The 24,571-nt window shown below is 40.8% G+C and overlaps 1 protein-coding gene across 2 annotated transcripts in view; it reads right to left on the bottom strand.

The window, feature by feature from the left end:
• The window catches only part of LOC109981882 (cGMP-dependent protein kinase 1), an 85,201-nt gene that overhangs the window by 42,233 nt on the left and 18,397 nt on the right, over window positions 1-24,571 (bottom strand). For both annotated transcript variants that reach the window (XM_029276825.2, XM_020630864.3), the window contains exon 3: window positions 11,859-11,972. In XM_029276825.2, the coding sequence (XP_029132658.1) occupies window positions 11,859-11,972 (114 nt within the window). The remainder of the gene's footprint in view (window positions 1-11,858; window positions 11,973-24,571) is intronic.

Genomic DNA, 24,571 nt, shown 5'->3' with positions numbered 1-24,571 from the left:
TCCCTCTGCTGCCAAGAAGACCAAACAAAAAAAAAATGTTATTTATAAATCTCAGTAGTCTGGTGGTAAATAGAACAGATTAAGACTCAGCTGGCCTCTGACTCATTCACTATGGATTCTACCAGAAGCTTGTTTTCAGTGCACATTCATATAAGATATAATAGATTTCCTTATGATACAAACTCTCATTTATGCTTTAAAATCTATCTGATGGAGGGGGGAAGGGGGGTTCCACCCCTAACTTGCCCTTGTTTGTTATTTTCTACATAGTTATTTTGAGGCAGTTGTTTCTACTTTTACTTTTGAAATTACTTTACCGCTACCAGGTCAGTGCTAACTAAGCTAGCAATTACCTTAGCTCCTCAATGCTAACAAGTTCTTACATGAACTCTGGTAGGTTAGTTTTCAGCAGACTCATTACTCTCTTGCTTCCTCACTTGGGACTTTTAAGTTCATTTTACTTTCTGTGTATGATTGTCAACTACAAATATGTCTCACTTGCCAGCTGAAGTGGCAAATTAGAGCAACAAGTAAAGTACCTCACCTATGTGTCTAAGTACTTCATTTCTTTTAACCTTGTTCTTGCACTTGCTGCCTGTATTGAACACTTTCTGCTACTCGTATTATTTCCCTTATCCAGTGAAAAAACAACAACAGTGTTTCTAAGATGAAAGGTCAGTCTCAGATTTATGCAGCTGTAGTGACTCTAACCATTTGGCATCTCATGCGTAGTTGGTGTTTGCCCTAGACTGCTGGATCACACCCATCTGATCTTACTACTCTGGAATTCAAACACAAAGTACACCTTATGTTGCTCTGATTTTCAGCTCTAAATGATCTACAGTGTGAAAAACTGGTCACTTCATTTTCCAAAGATGGACAACAAGAACATAAAATCAATACTTCCATCAAATAGCCAATGGGTGTATGTCATACATGTTCCAGTATGTGCCCTGGAGGATTGGCTTTAATGCTTTTTCAAGCAGCATCTTCTAGTGATCTGAGTCAGTCTCTGAGAGCCTATTTACACTCCACATTTCAAGTGCATCCATATTAAATCCAGATTAGACTTCAGCCACTCTGAGTCTGTCTTGCAGTAACCAGAAGAATAAAGGCCTAATTCCAATGCTTCTTTAGCTTAACTTTAGTTTCCATTATCAGAGGGGGACAATGTGGAGGGTAATTCTGAGGACTATACTGGGCACCGCTTTGTTCATTTTTCTTCATGGCTTTAAACCCCATCAAGAGTGGTTTTGAAGTGGAATGTGTTGCCTGCCTTATACGATTACCTTATTAAAATCTGATGCATTTGGTCATATTCTGTGTTTTTGAGCTTTTACTGAACCATGCGGCTACACTGTTATACACAGAAGAAGTGTGGTGATAAACAATCAGGAGTAATTCATTTGTTAAATTGACCGGATTTCTTTGCAGTTCCTGAGTCTTACTTCCTGCAAGGCTCATCTGCGTAGTGTGATGTGGTTGCACATTGGCTCTGTCAAAAATAGACCAGGTGCCTATTTACAGCAGAGCAGAGAGATGCTTCTGGGAAGACTTGAGAAGTGAGCTGAAGCGCATCTGGTGGAATCAAAAGCTTTAGCTAGAGTGCCTGTAATCAGCTCTGGCAAAGCTGTCGCCGGACGGACGCGTGCATTTAAACTTTCAAGACATACATCCACTAGCAGTAACAGAGCAGAATCTGTGTTTCATATCATTGCCTGTCCTCATTGTCACATGAGTGACTATTGGTGTTTAATTTATTCAAGGAAAGCAGTTTTTGAAAGCTACACCTGCAGGGCTGTTTTCTGGCTGACTGACTGACTGACTGACTGTATATTGCCGCTTTCGAAGGTTGTCTCTCGCTGGAAGCTGTAACCTTTCAAGCCTGCTAGAGCCTCAGAAGAGCCTCTAGCTTCAGGCTCGCACCTGCACTCCAACAGAGAGCCAGTACAACAACAGCAGCAGGGGCCCTCGGTCCAAAAAGCACAACACCACACACACACACACACACACACACACACACACACACAACAGGACACATTTGAGCACATGCAGTTCCACACTTAAGCACGGGAAAATTCACATACAGTCATCCAACTGAAATAAGCCACACTGTCAAGTTTTAGACATCAGACGGAAGTGCACGCAGTGACCAGCACATTAACTGTGACTTCAAACCACTATTCAGACTCATACCCTGCCTTCATCACCATTTTACCACCACATTTCCAGCTGCACTCTGGTAACAGTGTTACCATGGCAGCCATGGAAACAGAGCAGATTTTCCCCCACCCCGACTCTGTCCCACTGGAATTCTCTATCAACCAAAGCCATTCTTTCTCCCGTTGTCTCTCTGTATCCGATGAAACCTCTTTATCCAATGGCAGTGTAGTTTTCCTGAACCTCGGAGCACATGAGCATGAGATGATGAAGAGGGAACGATGCTGCCTTATATCTGCCAACAAAGTCTCCCCATCATTACGGACATGTCAGTCACAGCAAATGAAACACCAATTTGTGAGCTCTGTTTTTCTGAACAGTTATTAGTCATTCCAGTCCCTTTGTGGGGGGTGCAGTTACAGATATTCCTTGTTATCGTCTTCTTCTTAATATTGCAGTGTGACATGCCTACAAAAACTGTACCGTCCATTTGCCGTTACCCATGTTTTTTTTTTGTATTTGCATGTTTATCTTTTGTCTGTCACATTTGCATTTTTAACAGGTCAGGGTGAGTAGCATAAGATCGGAAGAGACACAGCAGCAGCGTATTTGACGTCTCCGTGTTCAGGGAAGGGGTGCACTCAAGGGCGCACTCAATAGCTTTCCTGATACCTAGAGTCCTCACCTTCCACTCTTCACATCCCAGCCCTGCCTAATGATGGTGCTCAGGTCCACCTGTAACCACTTCCGTTTCACAAGGATCTTTACTACTGCGTAAAAGCTGCAGCAATTTGAATTTCCACATTATATATGATATACTTAAACAAACCTATATCGCATCTTCTCTCTGGGGTTATCTGCCCATTTACTCAACAGAGGTGCGTACCCCATTTAGAAATGGTGTCTCCTTTCATACTTTTCTGATAAAAACACTAAACCCAGACTTGCCACTAGATATCAGTGATAATTACAGGTGCATATTTCGTTGTTTAAAGAGACAGCTGTGTCAGCTTGTTTTTTCAGGGAGCGGTTGAGAATGCAGAATAAAATATTAAAGGGATACCAACATTAAATGAATTTGATCCGAGGCCTTAAATGTTCTCTAGGTTTTAGGAGATTAACTTTTAAGATGTGCTCTTGCCTTTGCCTGAGGTTTACCACAAAGTCTAACGTTTAATACGTCTCTGGCAGAACAGTTTCACTGAACAGATATTTTGTCTATAAGAGCTACTTTATTACTTATTTTTTTTCACATTTTGTTTTTGTATGTGTTTCCGTTTTATATTTACGTTTACTCATTTACATATTTTTCTTCTCTATTTTGACTGCATCCGCCATCAGACCATGGTAAATTGAATTGATCTTTACCTTCGGCTTGCATCACCAAACAACCTAGCCTGCTAGTTGTAGATACTGGTTTGCTGTAATAAAGCAGGCAGTGATGTCACCTCTATGTGTGGATCTGGGGTTTGTTCCGCCGGAAATCCTGTCCAACTAACTGAAGACAACAAAGTAACCAATACCAAGCTTATGACAAGAACGGGAACAAGTGAGACGCTAAGAACTTCTTCTTTCTTTATGTAACCTTTATTCAACAAGGTAATTAACCCATTGAGATCAAGATCTCTTTCACAAGGGTGACCTGTCCAAGAGGGCAGCAGCACACCTCATAATAAACATTACATGACTGAGAGACAAGCATGATGTCATCAGTACGATAAAGCTTTTTGTTTTAATGCTTTAAGTGGCTAATAGGTGCTTATTATTTAAAAAAGCAAACACTTGCTCAGATAAACATACATTTTATCTATGTTGTGTTCAGCTGAATTTAAAGGAAGTTGTCACATTTGAAGTGCAAATTGAAAGTCCTACCCCTTGTTTTTTTTTTTTTTAAAAGCACTGAAGTAATAGCTTCTGTTCAGCGGGTTGCTTTTACGTCCTGCACTCACTTATTTTTAATCACACTGAAAACAATTTGTCCAAAAATGATGTTGTTTTTCTCTGTTTGAAAGGCAAATAGATGGTGCTTAGTATTCTGCACCGGATCCAATGTGTAAGCTCTGCCCAAGTGCGAGAGGAAGTCAAGACGTGGTACTGGCCTGTGGAATCTCACTGCAGGGTCAGAGAAAGGCTGGGATGATGTCACAGGATCAAGTCATATGTGACCGATGTTTTAAATGCAGCGAGAGGTCTCTGTAGGTTGTCCGCTCTTCTTTTTAATTCATAGAAAATACACCAAAGACACAAGAATAACAATCAGGGATATAAATAGGGAAGACAACTACAAAATAAACCCAGGAGTGAGATAGTGAGAGAGGCCTCGAGGGCAATCTGACAGTCCTACAAGCAATGTGTTTTATTATTTAAACATAACAGAGTCCCCAGAAAAAGCCACCACTCTCTGGCTTTCATAACGGTCATGTTGTTTAACTTGGTGCCTGGTTCTCCAAGGACTCAGGCCTGTAACCGATCTCTTTGGAGACAGGTAGATTCCAGACACTGAGCAGACGTAGTCCACCATGCACACACTCGCACATTAAGACGAGGACATGCACATTTTCCTCTCTCAGGCTGATTAGAAGGATAACTGTTTTCTCACTGCCAGCGGAAGGACTTTAAAAAAAAATATACAGCCGAGTTATCTCTCTGTCACAAGGGCCGTACAGAAGTGTCTGGAACAATACTGCTGCTGTGGCTTAATTTTCTGTCTGTGAAACTGTGATATCAAGTGGTGCAACATGTGTGTGTGTGTCTATGAATACTGATGCCAAAGCAGTGGTGCTCTGCTTGCCGTCATGTTCCATCTATGAAGAGGAAACTGAACTGCAAGCCAGTTATATCAGAGACCTATGGTGATGCATGCCTGTGCTGTTTATGGGGGGTTTGTGGATGCTTTTCGGGAAGCTCTTAAATATCCAGGTGTGCGTCTCAGAGGACTGTACTCACATGTCATAGGTAAACAATTACACCAGGAGAGCTAAACAGGAATTTAACTCCTGGCAGTTAGACTTTTAGAGCACCATTTTTCATGAATAAAGGGCCTATGGTGTTATCAGTCCTCCACCACCCAACATTTACCCTCATGAAATAGAGCCCTTAATCTTAAGGGGACAGATACAGTCATGGCTTGAACGGCACCATCCGTAGGAAATGAAAATCTTCCATCATACTAATAAAGACCAATGTTATCATATTTATCTCAGGTCCACATTAGCTGGATATAAATGTCAAATACTGTGCATCATGAGCAGAAAGGAAAGGTCGATTTGAGATGAAAATCGAATGCACCCTCTTAATGTATGCAGATGTATAGACTGATGGGCATCAATATGCATCTTATGCATTTATGCATCAGATATTCATGGACAGCCTCTGTAACCAATTGTGTTCTTTTGATACGTCTTTTAAGTTAGATTATTAAAAATATATCAGTGATCAGAAACACAAATGAAAATAGATGATAAATACAGAAAACTTTAGGTTATTTTTAAACTGTCAGAGTGTAAAAAAAACCTTGCTGAGCAGCAAATCGTTTTAAGGTATAACATGTATTATTCAAAAGTGACATCCGTGCAGAGGATGCCAGATCCATGCAAAACCCTTCTAGCTGTAGCGGTAATTACATAAACATTCCACCGACACCAAGTGAAGGAGATGAGGAAAGAGTGAAGTATTTCCGCTCAGATGAGCAGCAGCAGTTGGCTGATTTCAGCCGAAAACACTGGCAAGAGGAGGCTGCTGATAACGACCTCCCAGCTGGTGAAAGACTTAGCATCATTGTTAACTGAGCTCAGGTGGCGTAAACCAGACTCTCATTTGTGGTTGAGAGTGCTGTAATTTGTTTAAGAGTTGTTAGATAATTAAGTGTACCTGCTCTGTAAATCCCTTGTTTTAGGATACAGGTGAATGATCTCTGTTTGTTGTCGTGCCATTGGCTCAAGTGTTCCTTTACTTTAAGTCCAGTGAGACACACACAGCTGAATGTGACATTACGTCTATGTTAATATTCTGTCGCTGGTAATTGCATGAGTGCAGTGGTTGGGGGCCACTCAACATGAATTTTGCATGCCCTGAAAATGAACACCCACAAAATTGACAAACTCAAACTGGCCCAAGCGCCAAATGTGGGCAGATTTTCCATTTGGACTAAAAACAACCCCAATTTCCTCTGACTTGCTTGGTGGAAAAGACACGTTTTCTATATAGCAACTGTCATCTTTTAATTCAGTTTCCAGTCAATTAAATACTACAATTTTCTTAGCTGTGCTTGGTTTCCCCCCAAATACCTGCAGACTCACACTGCTTTAAACAGCTGACACCTAATTCTCCAATGTGCATGAGAGCATGAAGGGGAAGGCGTGCCTGTTCTTTTTGTTTTTTCTAGAAGACCAACCTTTGCTGGACATTGATCATGAAAATATATACCTGTCAAACCTGATTGCAGTACACCACACACAATTCTCTTGGCGAGTGTGAGAGTGAGTGACAGAGTTTGATGGAAGGAGAGTTTTTCTGTGTTGCATCTGCTGCTGGCAAAAACCCAACAAAACAGGATTAACTTTCAAGTGTGTACGCTGCCCCTAACCTTGTCTGGATCTCACTTTCAATGTTTAGGTGGCTAAGAGTGAAATACAACATTGTATTTTTTCTTCAAGTATTGAAAGAAAAGTCGTAAATTGAAGCATTCATGTGCATATAAAATCCCAATCTAGCGCACAGCTGAGTTTCTGCAATGCTGCCTGAGACTGCTTTTTGTTTTTCCCCCAACACTATCATTAAGATGGAGTACACAGATAATCAGTCCTTGTGATTATGTTAGCAGTGATTGGCAGTGACCTCAGTCTCAGATAGAGGGCTACTCCTAAACAATGACGGGATTTCTGACACTCGTTTAAAGCCACTGCAGACTGAAATAATTTGTGCTTTGAATGTTTTGTTTGATTACCTTACAATGAAAGGTGTTCATGACCGTGAGAACATTGCGTCAAAGAAACAGCTGTCCAGGTCCACTTTTTGCAGGTCTCATGGTCTCTTCTTACAAAGTGAGAGTTATGAGAAAAGATGAATAAAGGATTTTTTGTCAAAGGTCTTTATTCCAAGGCATTCCAAGAAACTTTTAGAAATTAAACCCGCACTTGATTAAGGTTTTTTTTTTTACAAGTCAAGCCAGCTTGTGATCCATAGCCCCGTGTGTGATGCAGAAAATTATTTATTTACTTTATAAACGCTATCAATTCCAGAGCGGAAATTGGTGTTTACACTCAGTTATTGAGAGACATGCTACCCACACGCCTCAAATTCACACATCCACAAACTTATGGAGAGATGCCAGCGTGAGGGGGCTGCATCCAGGGGGCGCCACTGAGCTATTGTGAGTTCCATGCATTGTTCAAGGGTAAACTGGCATCTCTCCAGCAACCAGACACATTTCCATACTTTGGTACCCAAACTTGAACCAATTCCCAACGCAAGTCCCTTCAGACTGTGCCTGACACTGCCAAATTTTAGAATCCATCAACAGCAAATTAGTTTGTAACTACCTTGATAAACTTTTATTATCGGTTAAATATTTGTATTCAGGCTAAACTTGAAGCACTGACGTGAGAATTTGATTTTCTTCTTTGTTAACTTTCATTGTTAATAGGTTTTTGTTTTCAACTGTTGATTCAAGAAAAATATGTTGTGTTAGGCTGTTTAAAACAGTTTAATGATTTATAATCAGAAAAATAATCAAGCGGGAAAGTGATTTCTATAGCTGCAGTCCGATACGATACACTTTATTGTCCCCTTGTGGAAATGTGTTTGGACTCAAAGTGCTGCTAAACATTTAATTTGTTAATTTATTTACAATAGAAATACACATCAACATAACAGAAATGCACTTACCAATGCAAAACAACACAAGATATAATGCACATTACTTATAATGCACAAGATCTGCAACAACACAGCCTCTCATGCTGTGTTGTTGCAGATCTAATGCATTATGATAGCAAAGGTAAGAAAATATAAAAACATATAGGAACACCATGACCCTATTGCACAACCCACACAGCCTTACGAAAAATTATTCAGCATTTTGATTGACGCGGCTACAAAAGAGTCCAAATATTGTCTTGACCCTTTCACATACTTGTGTACTTTTCTGCTGTATGCTTAGATTTGTAGGATTAAGTGTTCCTCTTTGTCGAGAATAGATGATCTCTTTTCTCACTGTATTCAAGTGTTGAAGAGATAACTACTGTAAACTGCTGCACACTTTTATGTCACACCATGCTGAATTGCATCCTGTTATGCTGTCAAGCCCCACTCTCAGTGAAACAGTGACATTTTGATGCCGTAAAAAAAAGATTTCTTCGCTTAAGGCCACCGTCCCTCTCTGTTGTCTGTCCGCAGACACAAAAAATACCAATTTGGTCTCGCTTCCCTTGAGGTGGCTCCCTCATTTTGCTGTCACTGCTGTCCTGTATTTATCACCTCTCTCTTTTGTCTCTCACTCCCACCCATGCCTTCTTCTACTCTTGGGCCAGCTTCCCGACTCAATTGTTGTCATGTGAAAATGATGTGATATGGATTTGAGGGCCTTTTTTTGTTAACTCAGGCAATATTTTTCTCTCGGGCAGATTTAAAAAATCCCACCTCATTCACCAACACTGGCACAGACCAAACCCCAAATGTGGCCATAACTCTGCAGGTAAATGTTTGTACCCTGAAAGCAAACATAACAAATTGATTGCTGGAGCTAGACAGCCCGGGAAGTAAGTGCTACTAGAAATGCTCAAGCAAAGCAAGCTTATAGTACAGGATTCATTTCTCATGGGAGAGTGCAAGCAAGTGCTCACACATAAAAGCACCTGAAGGCTGAAAAAAAGAGAGGGGATGAAGGGAAAGGACTATCCCTGCTAGCTCCTCGTGAAATTCACAAACATGGATATACAGAAAATTAATACAAATGCAACCAGGCCTTCAATTATTTGGGAAAGCTTGTACAATTTCTCTCATCCCTGCAAAACCAACGCATAAAACTGTGTTATTGGATGAATGCGTGCACAGTTTTCAAAACAGAACCTGCAGGAAAAAAGCCCTTTACATAGTTAAGGTTTTGTTGGTGTTTATCAATGAAACCAGTTTGATTTAGAGCATCATTGGTTTGTTTTACTGAGACTCCTATTTGTATGTTGTTTAACTGTTATCTAATCGAAAACAGTGACTTTGCATCTGTTCCCTGAATCACAGATACTGCTCACTTCATTACCACCAACCGTCTTCCAAATTTAGTTTTCCCTACTTTTGAGGGGGTTATTGGTTTCTGTTGACACCAGTGTGGTTCGACAAACAACTTACAAAGGATTGTAAATTAAGTGTGTCAAAGATAAATCTATCCAAGTAAACATTATCCCTGCTTTCATTGTTGTCAGAGTAACGTCTCTTTGTGGTAAGACAGCTGTAAGTGCGGATTCATTTCAAAAGCCAGCAGGCGCAATGTTTACCGTGATGAATTAGTTTCATGCCTGTGATTTTTATCGCGTTCGGCTATAAATAGAAACCAAATGATGCCTGAAAGATAAGAAAGACACAATGAAACGTGCCAAATTCCGCAGTGTTCTTTGGAAATGGTTGCTACTAATTTAAAGTAATTGGGATATAAAAAGCTTCCAAATGGTAACGGCGCTTTGAGACTAAAAGCTGCTGGCCTACAACATTTCAGGCTCATTTAGCTCTCTCTGAAGCTAATTCAATCCCATGAATGAAGTGTACCAGAAGTCCAATTCTTGATAATTCGAGCAAAGTAACACAAAACGGTTCAAACTGCTCCACTGTCTTTGGAAGAAAGAAACCCTGGATATATCATCATTATGTCTGGGCTCTTGGATTCTCTGTTGGAAAGCCTTGAGTCCTTTATGTTCTGTGTCAGGAACTGCAAACTGTTTCTCATTGCACATTATTGACTGCTTGGAAAAGTGTTTTCTTTTGAGTTGTCTGAATAGATGCCAACCTCTTTTAATCCCTCGTTCACACAGTAGGGAACAGTCTTTTGTGACTTTCCATCACAGTTTAAGGATGGAGGAGGGATACTGTTGGCAGTTTCATGGATGAGCTCCTCTGATTCCACATTAGCATGTTCGTCATCGAAACTCTGCCAAGATGTAATTATTAATCAGGCATATGACTTTGGAGACAGTGCAATGTAAATTAGAATTACACTGAGACTATTTCCTCCTACAGGGTTCTCCACACAGAAAAAAAAACAGGATGATTGATGCCTGAATCCTAGCACACACTCATCAGGTAGTCATCGCCTTTCATACCCAAACAGCAGCTGAATTCCTCAGTACAATCCTGCGTAGACATACATTAAACCAGAGACAACCACCCTCAGAGACGGTGCCAGTGACCCTGTAAGGCTGTAAACACACTTCTGCCCCATGTAGACAATGACATAATTTGTTCCATGCAGAGTAGTTTTTTTTTTTTCAAGCAGCTGCCCCGGCAGTGAAGACAGCGCTGACGCACACTTCAAAAGAGTGTGACTGGGAGTACAGGTAGGTGAGCTGGTGAAACAGAGAAAGACAGACACTCTGTCGCCTGTTGGAAGGGGACCATTAACCCCTAAGAGTTGGCTCATCTCCCTGTGGGCTCTTGTTGTTATAGCAACGGGAGCTGGGAGTTCCCACAGGTTGGCTGGTCAGTGGCAGGAGGGGATCGTGGGATGCAAAAAGGGGCCAGCAATCGGTCGTGCAGCCTTTCTGCCACAACCATCGACCCCCATTTCACTGCACTTAAACTCCTAGCCCCCTTTAACCTCATCCACACCCCCCCCCCGGAAAGCTCTTCATGAATTAATTCATACCTGGGTAATACATCAACCTATGTGTGGAATTATTTATCATATCGAAAGTGATACAACTGAATCATAATACAGTATTTTCTAGGGCTGCACAATAAATTGCAAATGCATTGATATCACAATATGAGCTTGGCAAAAGTCTTAATTTAACACAATACACAAGAAAAATGATCCTATGCAAACAAGCAATGCTTTCTCACTCAGCATGTGTACATTTTTTGCACGCTCTGACACCATTTTCATGCAGCCAGATGAAACTCAAGCTAGCTAGCAGCTACCCTACAGACCCATTTCCAGCAATTTCCCATTTCCTGCCTCACATTGACACACATTTTTCATCCTGACACACATTCTTATAACACACTAGGTCTCAAATGTGCGTAGTACACCATCTGCCCTGGCGTTTCTCACTCTTCTCTCCTTGCTCTATTAGGCCGACTATTAAAATCGCCAGTCGGATCGACCACCTACTCACCCACTGTGCATCCTTCATAGTTGGAGCTCTGACACGTGAAAGAGTGCAGGCAGTAAACCTTGACATTCAGCTCACTGGGGGTCTCGGAAGACACTTAACTGGAGTGTTGTGAAAACACAAAGTGGTGATGGGAAGTGTGTCGTCATGGCCGCCATTTATACTCTGAATGTGTGATCTCTCTCTCTCTCTGTCTACGTTTTGAGAAATGATCTTACAGGCTGAAATACCCCTTATCCTCACGCCATGGGGAAACATTTCAGTGGATGTGTGTGTGTGAGCAGGTGACATTATCTGACACCTGGGAAGCGTGTGGGCATGCAGCACCGACTGATGTGAGCACTGTGGATGTTTTTGCAGGTGTCTGAGGAGACTCACTCTTGACAGTGGCGGTCCTCGTGCAGTTGTAGAGAATAGCCAGCTCTCCAAACACCTTCCCTGGCCCCATGGTGCACAGCTTCACGCTCTCCTTCGTCACCTCCACCTTTCCATCTGAAAACATGCACAGAAATACAGGTATGCCATTAGCTCTTAATGCTATTCAAATTGCAATTTTATTTTCCTGCCTGATTACCCAAAGGTGAGAGTCCTCTGCTGCATTCATTGTGTGCAGCAAACAAAGTTTCAGTGATGAAATGGAGTGGATGATAGGTGTCTGAGGGCTTTCGCTTCATGTTTGGGGGGGAACCTAGCAAGAGAGCTCTTGAATCACTGGGCCATATAAAAAGATTATTTTTCAGTTTCTGAGCACTACTGGCCTCCTAACTAAGCCTTCAGCTGTTAAATGCAGCAGATTCAACATGAGAAAATTTTAAATAAAGTTTAACACTGAATAAATCACAAACATGCCTTGAGGTTAGGACGACATGAAGTCGATATACTGTATGAGAAAATCATACCATCAGGACTAAAGACATTCACAAAAAAACAGCAGATTCAGTCGTTGTTTTTAAAGTAAACGTATATGTGCATTAAGAAAATGCTGCATACAACTTCTGGCATAAAAAGGGGCAGTCTTTAGGAATAGCTTACATATTTTGAAGTTACCAATCTAATTCATAGATAAAGGTTACAGTAGGGTTTACCACTAAAACATAATGTTAAAAAAACACAATACTAGAACCATGTCGCTGCATTACTAAAGGAGAAGGGTGTTACAGGGAAACGTAGGCAAAGGGCAAATCTATCAGTTCTTAAATTAAGGAACAAGATGATAAGTTGATCTTATATGATGCATAAAAGTTCAGTCATCTTTTCATTCAAACAACTGGAAATACAATTTCAGAATCGTTCTGCCCCTTGGGGATATTCTGTCTGAGCTGAGGCTTCTGAATTTCCTTTCAACACACTTCACGTTGTTTTTCTTTGTCTGTTTACTTTGATTCGTCCAGATTCTTTTATGGAAACATTAAAGTGGCTTATTTTATGAACTGTCTTCAGCTTAGGTCAACTCGATGTCTTTTCCCTCATTTCCTCAATGTGGGAAGAAAACTGTACTTTTGCATACATTCACCCCGGAGAATCATAATTCCAGCTTAAAGCAAGACATTTATATATTTCTTCTCTAACTCTGTAAGAAGCCCTTCACCGCAGTGACTGGGGGGGATGTATGCTGGCGCTGTGTTTAAACAAGCTTCATCAGGCATGTATACTTTCCTGGAAACCCAGCATTCCACTAAGACCCTTCAATGAAAAAAACCCAAAGAAAATAGTCCATGTCAACTCTAGGCTACTGATGACATACGACCAGATGATAAGAGAAGGGGATTTATCCAGAGAGGAAACAGTTCAGTACATAACCTACAACAGTTTTTGGGGGATTTATTTTGGATTTTGAAGGAACATGTTTGAAACACAGATGTTCTGTAAAACATTAAGAGCAGAAGACAGATACACAAAAACAGGGATTTAAAACTAACATGCCCTCATTATTTATCTCTTATTTATATCAATATCGCAGTATTCCAGCATCTAATCGCACATGTTTCTCATATCGAGCAGACCTACTTTGCAGCTCTTTCCACCTTGTTGGAACTATAATGCCTCCTTTTTGCTCCAGCCAACAACACATTATCCATTAACACCCAGCATGACACGCAAGGAAAAGCTTCAGCTTTAAAGTGTGTTACCACCTTAATGTTTACTTCCCTGCTGTTTTCAACGACCATGTGTAACACCCTTTCAATGTGTGTCAGAGCACTCTCCGTTTATTCTAGTCAAAATAAGCAACTGCCAAGAATGAATGACAATAAGCGGCTTTAAAAAGCACCTTTGTGATTCTTAATGCATCACTCGTGCATCTTTCTTTATTATCAGCTTAAAGCATGTCAGGAGTTTTCAACTATGAAACAGACTGAAATGTGTAGGGATGTACTGTACAGGACAAAATCAGCAAAGAGATGTGCTGATGTACTGCTTCGCCCCCAAATCAACACAAACTAAAAGTTTCAGTTTTTTCACTTAATTTAAAACAATGAAACGCAATACTAAACAACAGACTGCTAGCTCTCAAAAAACAATTATGCTCTGGAAGATTGGCTCAAAATGGACTAGGAAAAGACGTTTCTGACGTTTGTACTTCCATTTTCTACTCTTTCAAAATACATTGGTCGCTTTCATCAGAGAACTTTTGTTGCACTTAAAGAAATTACCAGGAAAGAGGGAACCCCTGATACTCATTTACTAGAGCTACTTATTCGTAACCTTGAGTGGAGATGAAATCCGTTTTATATTGTCAGTCTAGCCTTGTAGAGTCACTTAAAATGCCAAAATCAAATCTATGTCTGATTTCTTAATAAATATCTCCTTTTGCTTAATATAAACAGCATTCAACTTACAAGTCCAGTTAAACATCGTATCTCAAGATATAAAAAGTAACAATATAAGGTCTGAATTGCTTGTAATAAGCTAGAAATATCTGCTATGGGTCTTTACTGCTAATTTTACTGAATTGTCTTGAAATGAGATGTTCTACCTAAATTAGTTAATACAACTGTTTTTCAAGACTTCCATTTTGAGTTTTTGCAGTGTAAAGACTAAAATTTGTAAACTCAGTATGCTACAAGATTTAAGTCTGGACAACTGCCATTGAGAATCGATTGAGCCAAAAAAGGTAAATGTGCCAGACCAATCAGTGCACCGCAAGGGGTGTTAGCGTGATCATTCACAACTCCTGAGAGCTATTAAAAAAGATTAAACCTGGTCGTCACAAACAGAGCATTGATAATAAGTGCTTTGGAAGAAAAACCACCAATGATTTCACAACGCCTGCCTTGTGTTTCCAGTTCAGAAATTTGGAAGCAAAGACCAAACACTGTCAAACTGGAGACAGGTTACATCTGTCAGGGGAAAAAAACAGCTTTATAAGCCAAGTACGTGTAAACAAACAAGGAATTTCACTTTGTGTTTTACTTGTTTTCAATGCCCTCACACAGAGTGCCAAGAGCAATTTTCCTGTAGATTGATAAAGATGGACATCTACAACTAAAACAAAGGGGCACCTGGCTTTACAAAGGTTGAACATTTAACTATCATGAAGGTGAAAAACTTGAACTGAAACCAATTTCTCTGCTTCTCCACCAACCAGTCAAGTTTACATTCACCAGTGTTTCTGACAGAGTGGTGTAGAAACTGTGATTAGGAATCAGGGATATATATTTTATGTTGAAGAGAAAATAATATACCACCATACCAAACAATATGACATCATAGGCCCCGCTGTTGTATTGATTCATTCTTTATAAATACATTTGGATTGGATTGGAAGTGGGTCTTTGTTAGGGGAAGAAGTCGCAACCCTTTACTTACAAGGGGAGCCGTGATTCCACGACCTCTCTGTTTCTCTCTTTCTCTGTCGAGATTGTAACTCTCAGGTGACCCCCCTTCTTGAAAACAAGAAGAAGAAGAATGACCAGGTACAAAAGAGGTAGAACAAGGGGAGATCGACAACTACTCAATTGTGGATTGTGCAATTCTCCTGGACGGGAAAAAAAATAGACCTGATGAAATAAAAAAGTCCCATGAGGTATCAAGAGATAAGGTCTTCACGAGAAAGAGATAAATGAGAGCTTACAGTCGGCCCAACCATCTTATTGAACACTAAATTGCTTCTAATGTCCCTGAGATACTGGGTTCACAAGGATGGGATTGACCAACCCACCCCCAAAACAATCTCTATTCTGTCATCGGTGCAGAGGCGAAGAAATAGATTCATTAAACGACTTATAGGACTAAAAGTGTTTCTTTGAATATTTAAAATATGAATAGAGGAGTGCAAGAGTACACATTTCCAGGAGGACAAAACTGTGCAATGTGGCCTTGGAGACGTTGTCTAATGGACAAACAAACGCCTAACTTTATTATGTGCATGGAGGGGACAAATGCTGTTTAAAAGCAGCGTTGCCAAGCTAATAATTTACTGTCCATAGCGACGTAATTAATTTTAGACAAAGGGGAATGGTAGGAGCATGGCGCTTGCTTTAAACTTTACCGACCACAGGCTGTGAGGGAAATGCTGGCAAATGAAGTAATCCCATGATTAATTATCGGAATTTCACACAAGGTGTTTTCTTTTATACGAAACTGTTCTTCAGAAGTTCACATGAATCCACCTACACACACTAATGTGGCTCATTTCCAATTGTGGTTCTAATAAGTCCGGCTTTATCATCTTTTTTTTTTTTCTTTTACAGTGGCTCCAAATTCACCTCTCATATGCAAGTGCCATTCAAATGTATTCAAATAACAACACAACAGACAGAAACCCAGGACACTCACTCTCACTGGGCAGTCGATCTGATATCAAAGCAGAATATGTCCCACTGAGCCATATGACAGCATCTGAATACTGCCTTGTCTGAATGCAAATTAAAACAAGAGAAAAAAATAACAAATTAGTAAGATACTGCATGTATTATGTTTACTGTGTTTCCACTGTTGTTGTACCACAGCATGTCTTCTTCTCTTGGAGCGATGTAGCTGCGTTAATGACTGATCATTTGAATGCATAGAGCGATCTGTTCGACTTAATGGGGCAGCAGGACAGACCTCGGAGCAGACTTCCCTCTGGCTCAAGATCAGATGTGATTCTGGCTGTGATCCAAATCAAAAAGCTGTTGTTGTTTGGGCTGACTCTATCTTACAATAAAGACTACAGAGTACCCTGTAAGAAAATGTGACTATGGAGCCCACACACTCTCTTAATAGGAATCACTTAAATAGTCCACAATAGCCTGATTTTCTTCAAATACATTTTTCATTTAGACAAAACCCCACAGCTACAATTAAAAGTATTCACACTAAAGGTATTTTCTGATGAATATACACAATACTGCTGCAGCTTGCAGCAATGGAAAAGTTTGTGAGCTCCCACATGGAGTCGTTCACACTGAAGCCATTACATTGTTTCTATAAATAAAGCCGAGTTGCAGAGGTCAGACAGTGGATACTGTTTCAATTCTCCCCCCCCTCTTGTTCCATTGATAGTTTTTATGTTTCTCAAGCAGCATAGAAAAGACATCAAGAAACAGGATGTGGGGGAGTTCAAACCCCTCAAGAATAACATACAACCACCAGCGCGTCTTGATGGGCCTTGTTCTTCCGCCGCAGCTCGGGGGTCAGATTACGCAGTCCTATCCCTGTCCATTAAGGCAGCACAGAAACACTGATGCAAGATCAAACAGATTATTATTTAATTCTGCCCCCACAGGCCGGATATGGTTCATTACCACTGAACGATTTTGCTGGTACAAAGTTGGAGTTGACAGTTTTGGCTTCAAGTCGGCAATGACACATCTGTTGGAATATAAAAGTCGAGTCATACCTGACAGTTTGAATGGTTGCGCGGAGACAAAAGCCATAGGAGAATCTAGACTGAGCGTGAGATCTATTCACTTGAGGACTGAAATGGATTCAGAAAATTCCAATGTTTAGAAATCACCATCTTCTCTTTATCTCCTCACAAATGAAAGATGCAGCTTTGAAAGATCTTGTGAATTGCTGCAGATTCACACGTTTGACTGAAATAGGCCTGAAATGATAGTCCATGATATTACATCAGCTTTGAGCTGTAATTTATTTTCACCTTGCTATTGAAAAAAAGGGAACGTGACCTGAAAAAAAAAAAACACTTTCAGCCAGACAAATATTCTTTGCTTTTCAGTTTTGAGAAACATGACGAACAAAGCGAAACACAGAGCAGACTTCAGGAAAAGGTAAAATAAATAGAACTCAGAGATGAATGCAGCGCTCGACTTCACAAAGATATTCAAAGGCCTGAGCCCAAACTTTTGATTTTGAGGTTAACTCATTTAATCATTGAATCAAAATTGTTCAGAACCGGTAATTCCCCTTTATCACAGCTCTGTGAGCGTGTTCAACAGAGAGGTGTGTCTTCAGCTGAAGAAGTCGTACATTCTTTTTTTTCTCCATTTAAGAGCAAATAAACACTGGAGTTAAAGAAACTATGAATCTGAGCTGAAGCCAACAGCAAGAGCAAACACAAAGGCAGAGAGAAAGGGAGTGAAAGCACTTTTGTGTTATTAATCAGGGAGGAAGGCTCAAAATGGAAATGATGCTCGTTCAAAGAACCCCCGGCACAGGAAATGACAAATGCTGAGTATTGTTGTTTCAGTGAAGCCCTGTTTGTATAAATGAGGATGGAAAGAGTACAAGAAGCATGATCGTGAACATAGAGCGAGAGAGAGAGAGAGAGAGAGAGAGAGAGAGAGAGAGAGAGAGAGAGAGAGAGAGAGAGAGAGAGAGAACAACAACGGAGTCTGATTGAAAGATGCATTGTCTTTTTACTTGTGGAATGAAAATGTTATTTCCAGACAGTCGGTGAGCTATTTTCTGAACCTTCTACCCTGCCATGATGTTATTCTGCATTTTCAATATACAGCAGCAGGGGGCCACTCTGCAGTCACTGCTAACATCATCAACCGATACTTACAACCATAATGCAACAGGCAGCTGCTCTCCACCAATCACACCCTGACAGAGCTAAATTGAGTAAATTGTGGCTTGAAAGTAGAAAATGTAAACTAATAACTAATAATGAAGGCCTTACCAAATAATGAAACTTAATGATGTTTTTTTTTGGTTGTTTTGATTCCATTATTGATTTAAATCGTGCTGAACAAGTAATAGAAAAATCTGTCAGTAAGACAAATTATGAACCAACAGGGAAACAAAATACCAACACCTCTCTAAATTGGATTAAACACAAACTGAACATTATAACCTTTATGAATAATGATAAGGATTTAGCGTTGACTGAAATAGTTTCTTACCTAATAAACTGGCCAAAGAGTGTATTTCTATAAAGCCAAAATCTTAAGCGCAACATCCATTCATCCATTATCTTGAATACTTTTCCTGTTCGGGGGTCGTGGGGGGCTGGGGCCAATCCCAGCTGTCATTGGGCGAGAGGTGGGGTACACCCTGGACTGTCCGCCAGTCAATCACAGGGCTAACAGAGACAGACAACAAGCCACACTCGCATTCGCACCTACGGGTAATTTAGAGTAACCAATTGAACTAACGAGCATGTCTTTGGACTGCGGGAGGAAGCCGGAGTACTCGGAGAGAACCCACGCAAGCACAGGGTGAAGATGCAGAAGAGGCTCTGTCTGACAGGGATGTGAACCAGGAACCTCCTCGTTGTGAGGCAACAGCGCTAACCACTGCACCACCAGCAAGAGCATCATCAGCTTCAATTTTTTATTGTAGTCAGGGCTAGTAGAATGATATTTCTTAATTGAACTGAGATATTCAAGTTTAAAACGGCTTAACACTTTCTATCCTTTAACTCCACAACCTGCTCTATTTAACTTTCTAATATTAGTCAGAGTGGGTATACTGTATAGCAGCAACCTGTGCACATACATAAAGGCATTTAGATGAAAACCCTCCATCCTTAGTCCAAAGGGCATGAGTCTTCATCCTTTGCAAAAAAGTATGCTTGGTGACTGATAAACCTGTAAAGTAGTCAGTGTAGCTTTCTGCAGCTTTAGGAGTCTGAGTAATTGAAGGTGCCAGAGGGAGATTGCAGTTTATGTATTTTGCAGCTGAAATCCGCTAATGCTCTTGTCCAAATTATTCAACTTCGCTTTGAAGCATTGGAGTGATTTTTAGGGGAAACACAAGGTCTTTGATGTGGTCATGTCAGTTGTTTTCTCTCTATACAGCTCTCTCTCTATAGCTGCATTAGAAGTAAAAGAAGCAGTTTGAAAATAAAGTTGAGTCTAACATCTTCTGACTGACTGTTGTGGCATGTCTTTAAGCTTTTATGGCTAGAGTGCACTCATTTCACTTCCCCTTTTTTATCTGTCTTGCCAGAAAAATACTGGGGTTACGATTCCTTTTGAAATTGACAGGTGCAGACAGCTTTGTATGCACAGCTCTGTGGATTGGATCTGAAAGTGAACTGGCTGACGTCAAAGTGTCTTCTTAAACGTTTTCCATTTTTATTACAGATGCAACAAAGGCGAAAGAAAAAAAGGCAGAGAGGAGTGGGGTAAGAAATGTTAAAAGGCTGTGATGAAGGAGAAACAGTAGGCAGCAGGGGAGAGAGACGAGGAAGGACACCTGATGCTATAGGTGAGCTATTCTGAACATCGTATGATTTGCGACAAGAGTACTTGACGTATTTTTTCAGTTCAACAAAAGCACACTCATAAAGGGCTCGCTGCCACGCATGCTGGAAAAACACGCCGCAGTTTTGTTCAAGTGGTTTTCGAGACGTAAGGACACTAAACAGCATGTTCTCACTGGGACACAGACACAGCTGGTTTCATTCTTTTTACATCATTTTACCTTGAAGACAGGGATTTAGCGAGAACATTTTCTGGTACCATGGGGCTACTTTTAGAGTCTTTCCACCTCATTCTGAGGACACTTTCAAACAGTGGCAGGAAAATGACATTTAAGGTGAGATATGATAAAGATGAATTTCCTCATTCGGAATCACTCTTCCATCTCTGTTTTCATTAAAACTTTCAAATCAGCCTGTTTTCACGCCGTCCTTGTAATCAAACAGCGATTATGGCTCCTGTGTTGACGAGCTGACTGATAGCCTTAGCAAGGGGCAATGAAAATTATCATTTTCTATTCAGACCAAATCACAACAAATTGTAATTAGCAGTTAGCACCCATGCCATGTGCACATACAGTAGCTTTCCTTTTGTGCAGAGGAGACTTAATTAGAAAGCTTCAAAAGGAGAATACAGATTAATGTGACATCTTAAGTACTACAATAATGGGCCTCTCTCATTTCCGTTCCCTGCTTTCATTTCAGTAACCCGCTGTTCCTCCATAGACAGGATGAGGTATTTATGGGTAATTTAGAAGTGGAGTGTTTACATGTATACAAGAACACATCATGGACATGAGGAGCCGTATACAGTCACTTAAGTTACTCTATGTTGCTGCACTTAGACGTAGCTTTGAGCTAAATGCTAACATGCTGACAATAGGTGGATATGATGTAAAAAGTCTCACCAAAATACATGAAATGACCTAAACCTCTAAACACAGAATTACCTAAATAAGTCGTACTCTATACATGTCATGCACACTGTAAACTGGTCTGTAGGTTACATTTCAATCTCACAAACTGCTGTGATGCCATTGATTCATGAAGTTCAAGTGTGCAGGATCTCTGACTTTTCTTTTGCAGTGTGTCTTCGGGGACGGCACATAAATCCAAGGTTTTTACTTTTTTTTGATCTGATGAAACTAGATTAAAAGTTCGAGTGATCATTTAAGTTATAATATTTAATGTTGAGGGGAACATGAATGGCTCTACCAAATCTCGGTTGCAGAGATATTCTAATTTGAACCTAGACGATTGACAAACACATTGCCATCCATAGAGCCAAGTTCTGTACTGTTATTGTGGACTGAAAACCTTGTATGTCTAACTTTAATTTTTCCGATTGCTCATTGGAGTTTGCTCATTCAGTGTACATGTGTCCTGTAGACCTGGTGAGGGCTTTAGATTGTGTCGCTTGGACAGTCAAGTGGAAGGTACTGTGTGAATATGGGGTCCCCTGGCCATTGCTGTGAGCCAACTGCTCTCTGTCAAAGTGAGATCTGTGTACGCTTTCCCGGCACAAAGTCAGATTTCACTGTTCATGTTGGCCTCTGTCAGGGCTGTCCACAGTCTCCAATTCTGCTTGTAAATTTCATGGACAGGATCTTGAAGCACATCCGAGGGGAGGAAGGTTTTCAGTTTGGGGACCTCAGAATTTAATCTCTGCCTTTTGCAGATGATGTTGTTCTGTTTGCTTCTTTAGGCTGGGGCCTCCTGCAGGCATTGGGGTGGTCTGCAGCCGAGTGCAAAGCAGTCGGGATGAGGACCAGCACCTCTGAGTCCGAGGACAGGGTTTTTTGCCCAAAATCTTTGGATCCCTTTAAATGTGGAGTGAGGCAACAGCAGTATTGTTGGCACTGTGCCAGACCGTTAAGATGAAGAGGGAGCTGAGCCGAAAGGCAAATATTGATTTACCAGTCAATCTACGATCCAGCCCTCACCTATGCTCATAAGCTTTAAGTAATGACAGAAAGAATGAGATCGCAAATACAGGGGGCTGAAATTAGTTTCCTAGAAAGTGTAGCTGGTGTGCCATAGGGACAGTTTGAGGAGCTCGGACATCTGGAGGGAGCTCGAGCCGCTGCTCCTTCGTCTTGAAAGTAGCCAGTTGAGGGGGTTTTGGCATCTGATTAGGATGCCTCCTGTTTGCCTGCCTTTGGACATAATCTGGGCACATCCAACTAGGAGGACACCCCGGTGAACACCCAAAACACACTAGAGGGATTACATATCCATTCTGGCCTGGAATGCCTTGGGATCCCCCAGAAGGAGATAGACATCTGAGGCAACTTGCTTAGCCTGCTGCCACTGCGACACCGCCGCACATAAGCAGAATAATGGATGGATGATTTCCATGTTTTGTAATGCCATTGGCTCGTGTAGTCATTAAAATACAATTTGATATCTAGCCTAAAACAAAAGTTTCTTACTGAAAAAGTTGAGTTCAAGATGCAGAAGCGATATGCTCCTCTTATGTTTGTGTCTACATAGGCATCCTTTAGCACTACACACACATACTACACACACAAAGTCATATTGTTACAGAGTGATTTGTACTTGGCCCCCCAAAAAAAGGAGAATTCCCATGCTGGGGTGCAGAGTATTTTGCGGAGGCAATCAAAGTTCAAAAAGAAGATCAAAGAGATGAATTTGAACTCAGGAGACTGAATAAAAAGTCTGCATAGAGAGAAGAGCAATTTAAAGGGAACCCTTATCTCAAACCTTGACTTCCGCGACATTGATTGAAGGAACTTTCCTTTTCCAAGCTCATCCTATTCAGGCTTCTTCTTGTTTGTGAGTTAGCTATGAAATGCAGGAACATAAGCAACTTTCAAGGCTTTGCAATTTAATAGTGACCTCAGGTAACGGTGTTGTTTAGAGCAAGGTGCCTACAGCATTTTCTTTATTTTTCTGTAGGTTTCTCAGTGGTATACATTCAGTCCGTGTGTGTGTGTGTGTGTGTGTGTGTGTGTGTGTGTGTGTGTGTGTGTTGTACACATGTTCGTCAAGGGGTGAATGAAGGGATTTGTATGTCAGTGTAGCAGAGCAGATTACTTGTGCCCTATCTTGTATCCTCCAGTTGGAACCTCGGCAAACACAAAGCTTATCCAGTCTGAGCAGACTCTCAGCATTACTCCAAGTCTATGACCACCAAGTCCCAACACACACACACACACACACACACACACACACACACTCCCAGGAACACATGTGCTACAAGCAGTGTACACTTACACACTGTAAGTGGAGAAAAAGAAGAGATTTTCAAACACTAGCATAGTATTCAGCTCATATGTTGCCCATGAGCAACATATGAGCTTTTGTCCGTCTACCTTTCCTTACTCGTCCCCCTGTCCTTTTATTTCACACACACATAAACACACACTTACACACACAGCTTTCATCGTTTTTCCAGATGAGGGACTCTGAAAGGCGAGGTGAGCAACAAAGGGGATAGAGGCTCAGGGATCATTCACAAATTACTCATTAATTCTTTCTCTGAGGTGTATTCATCAGTGTGTCAGTGGAGAGTGAAAATGGGGATCAATTTTTACTCTAGATTTCAAGGGGGGGGGAACAAAAGCAACCTGACACTTATCAGAGAAACGAAAAACCTAGTGAAAGTGAGTGAAAAGGAACGAAAGGGCAGAGAATATAAAGAGAGAAAAATGAATGAAAATGAGGTATGATGGACAGATGGACGGAGGGCAACAGAGAGGCATGAGACAGAAGAGGAAAGGGAGAAGTGATGAGTAAAAGATGGGGAGAAAAGGGACAGATTGGGGTCAAAGTCGGTAAAATGTGAGGAGGAACGACAGCATTTCTCTGGTCTTGTTTAAGAGCATTTTGAATTGATATCAGTGTTGGTGTGTGTGTTAGAGAGAGAGAGAAAATGGAAAAAAAAGAGAAAGTGACAAAGGGAACAAAGTAGATACAGAGAAGGCGAATGAGAAAGGACAACAGCCAGAGAGGGAGAGAATTTTCACGCTGTGTTCAGGGCAGCCGGTTCACAGCTCAGTGCAGGTGAGATGATTAAGCTGCAACACACGTGTACACACTATTTGCACATAAATGACACATTAGCCAAAGTTACATTCTTCTTGATGGAAGTATTTGACATCGTTAGAGTGTTGTATGTTAGCAGATGAAGGTAGATGTTTATCCACCTTGAAAATCAATAAGCCACCTGAATAAGATGTTGTGTTGTATGTGGTGGATTCCACTGTGTTCCCCGTTTATACCACAGATGTGCTCCTGATGTAGAGCTAATCTATATAGAATTTACATATCTTAATTCGCTGTTACAACAACATACGTTTTTGATTTGTAAGGAACTTTAAAGCTCCTGTGGCTGGTTATGAAACAAACTGAAAATAATATAGATGCCTCCTTATTAGCTGAACAGACAAACAAGACTATCAGCATTAAGATGGACTATTTCTACATCACTATTTGAATGCCTGAAGCTGCTGTCAGGAGGTAGGTGTCAGGCAAGGTA

Source organism: Labrus bergylta, chromosome 10, assembly GCF_963930695.1.
Source record: "Labrus bergylta chromosome 10, fLabBer1.1, whole genome shotgun sequence".
NCBI classification, from domain to species: domain Eukaryota; kingdom Metazoa; phylum Chordata; class Actinopteri; order Labriformes; family Labridae; genus Labrus; species Labrus bergylta.
The sequence above is the reverse complement of the archived record's forward strand: the minus strand, read 5'-3'. Positions and strand labels throughout refer to the sequence as shown.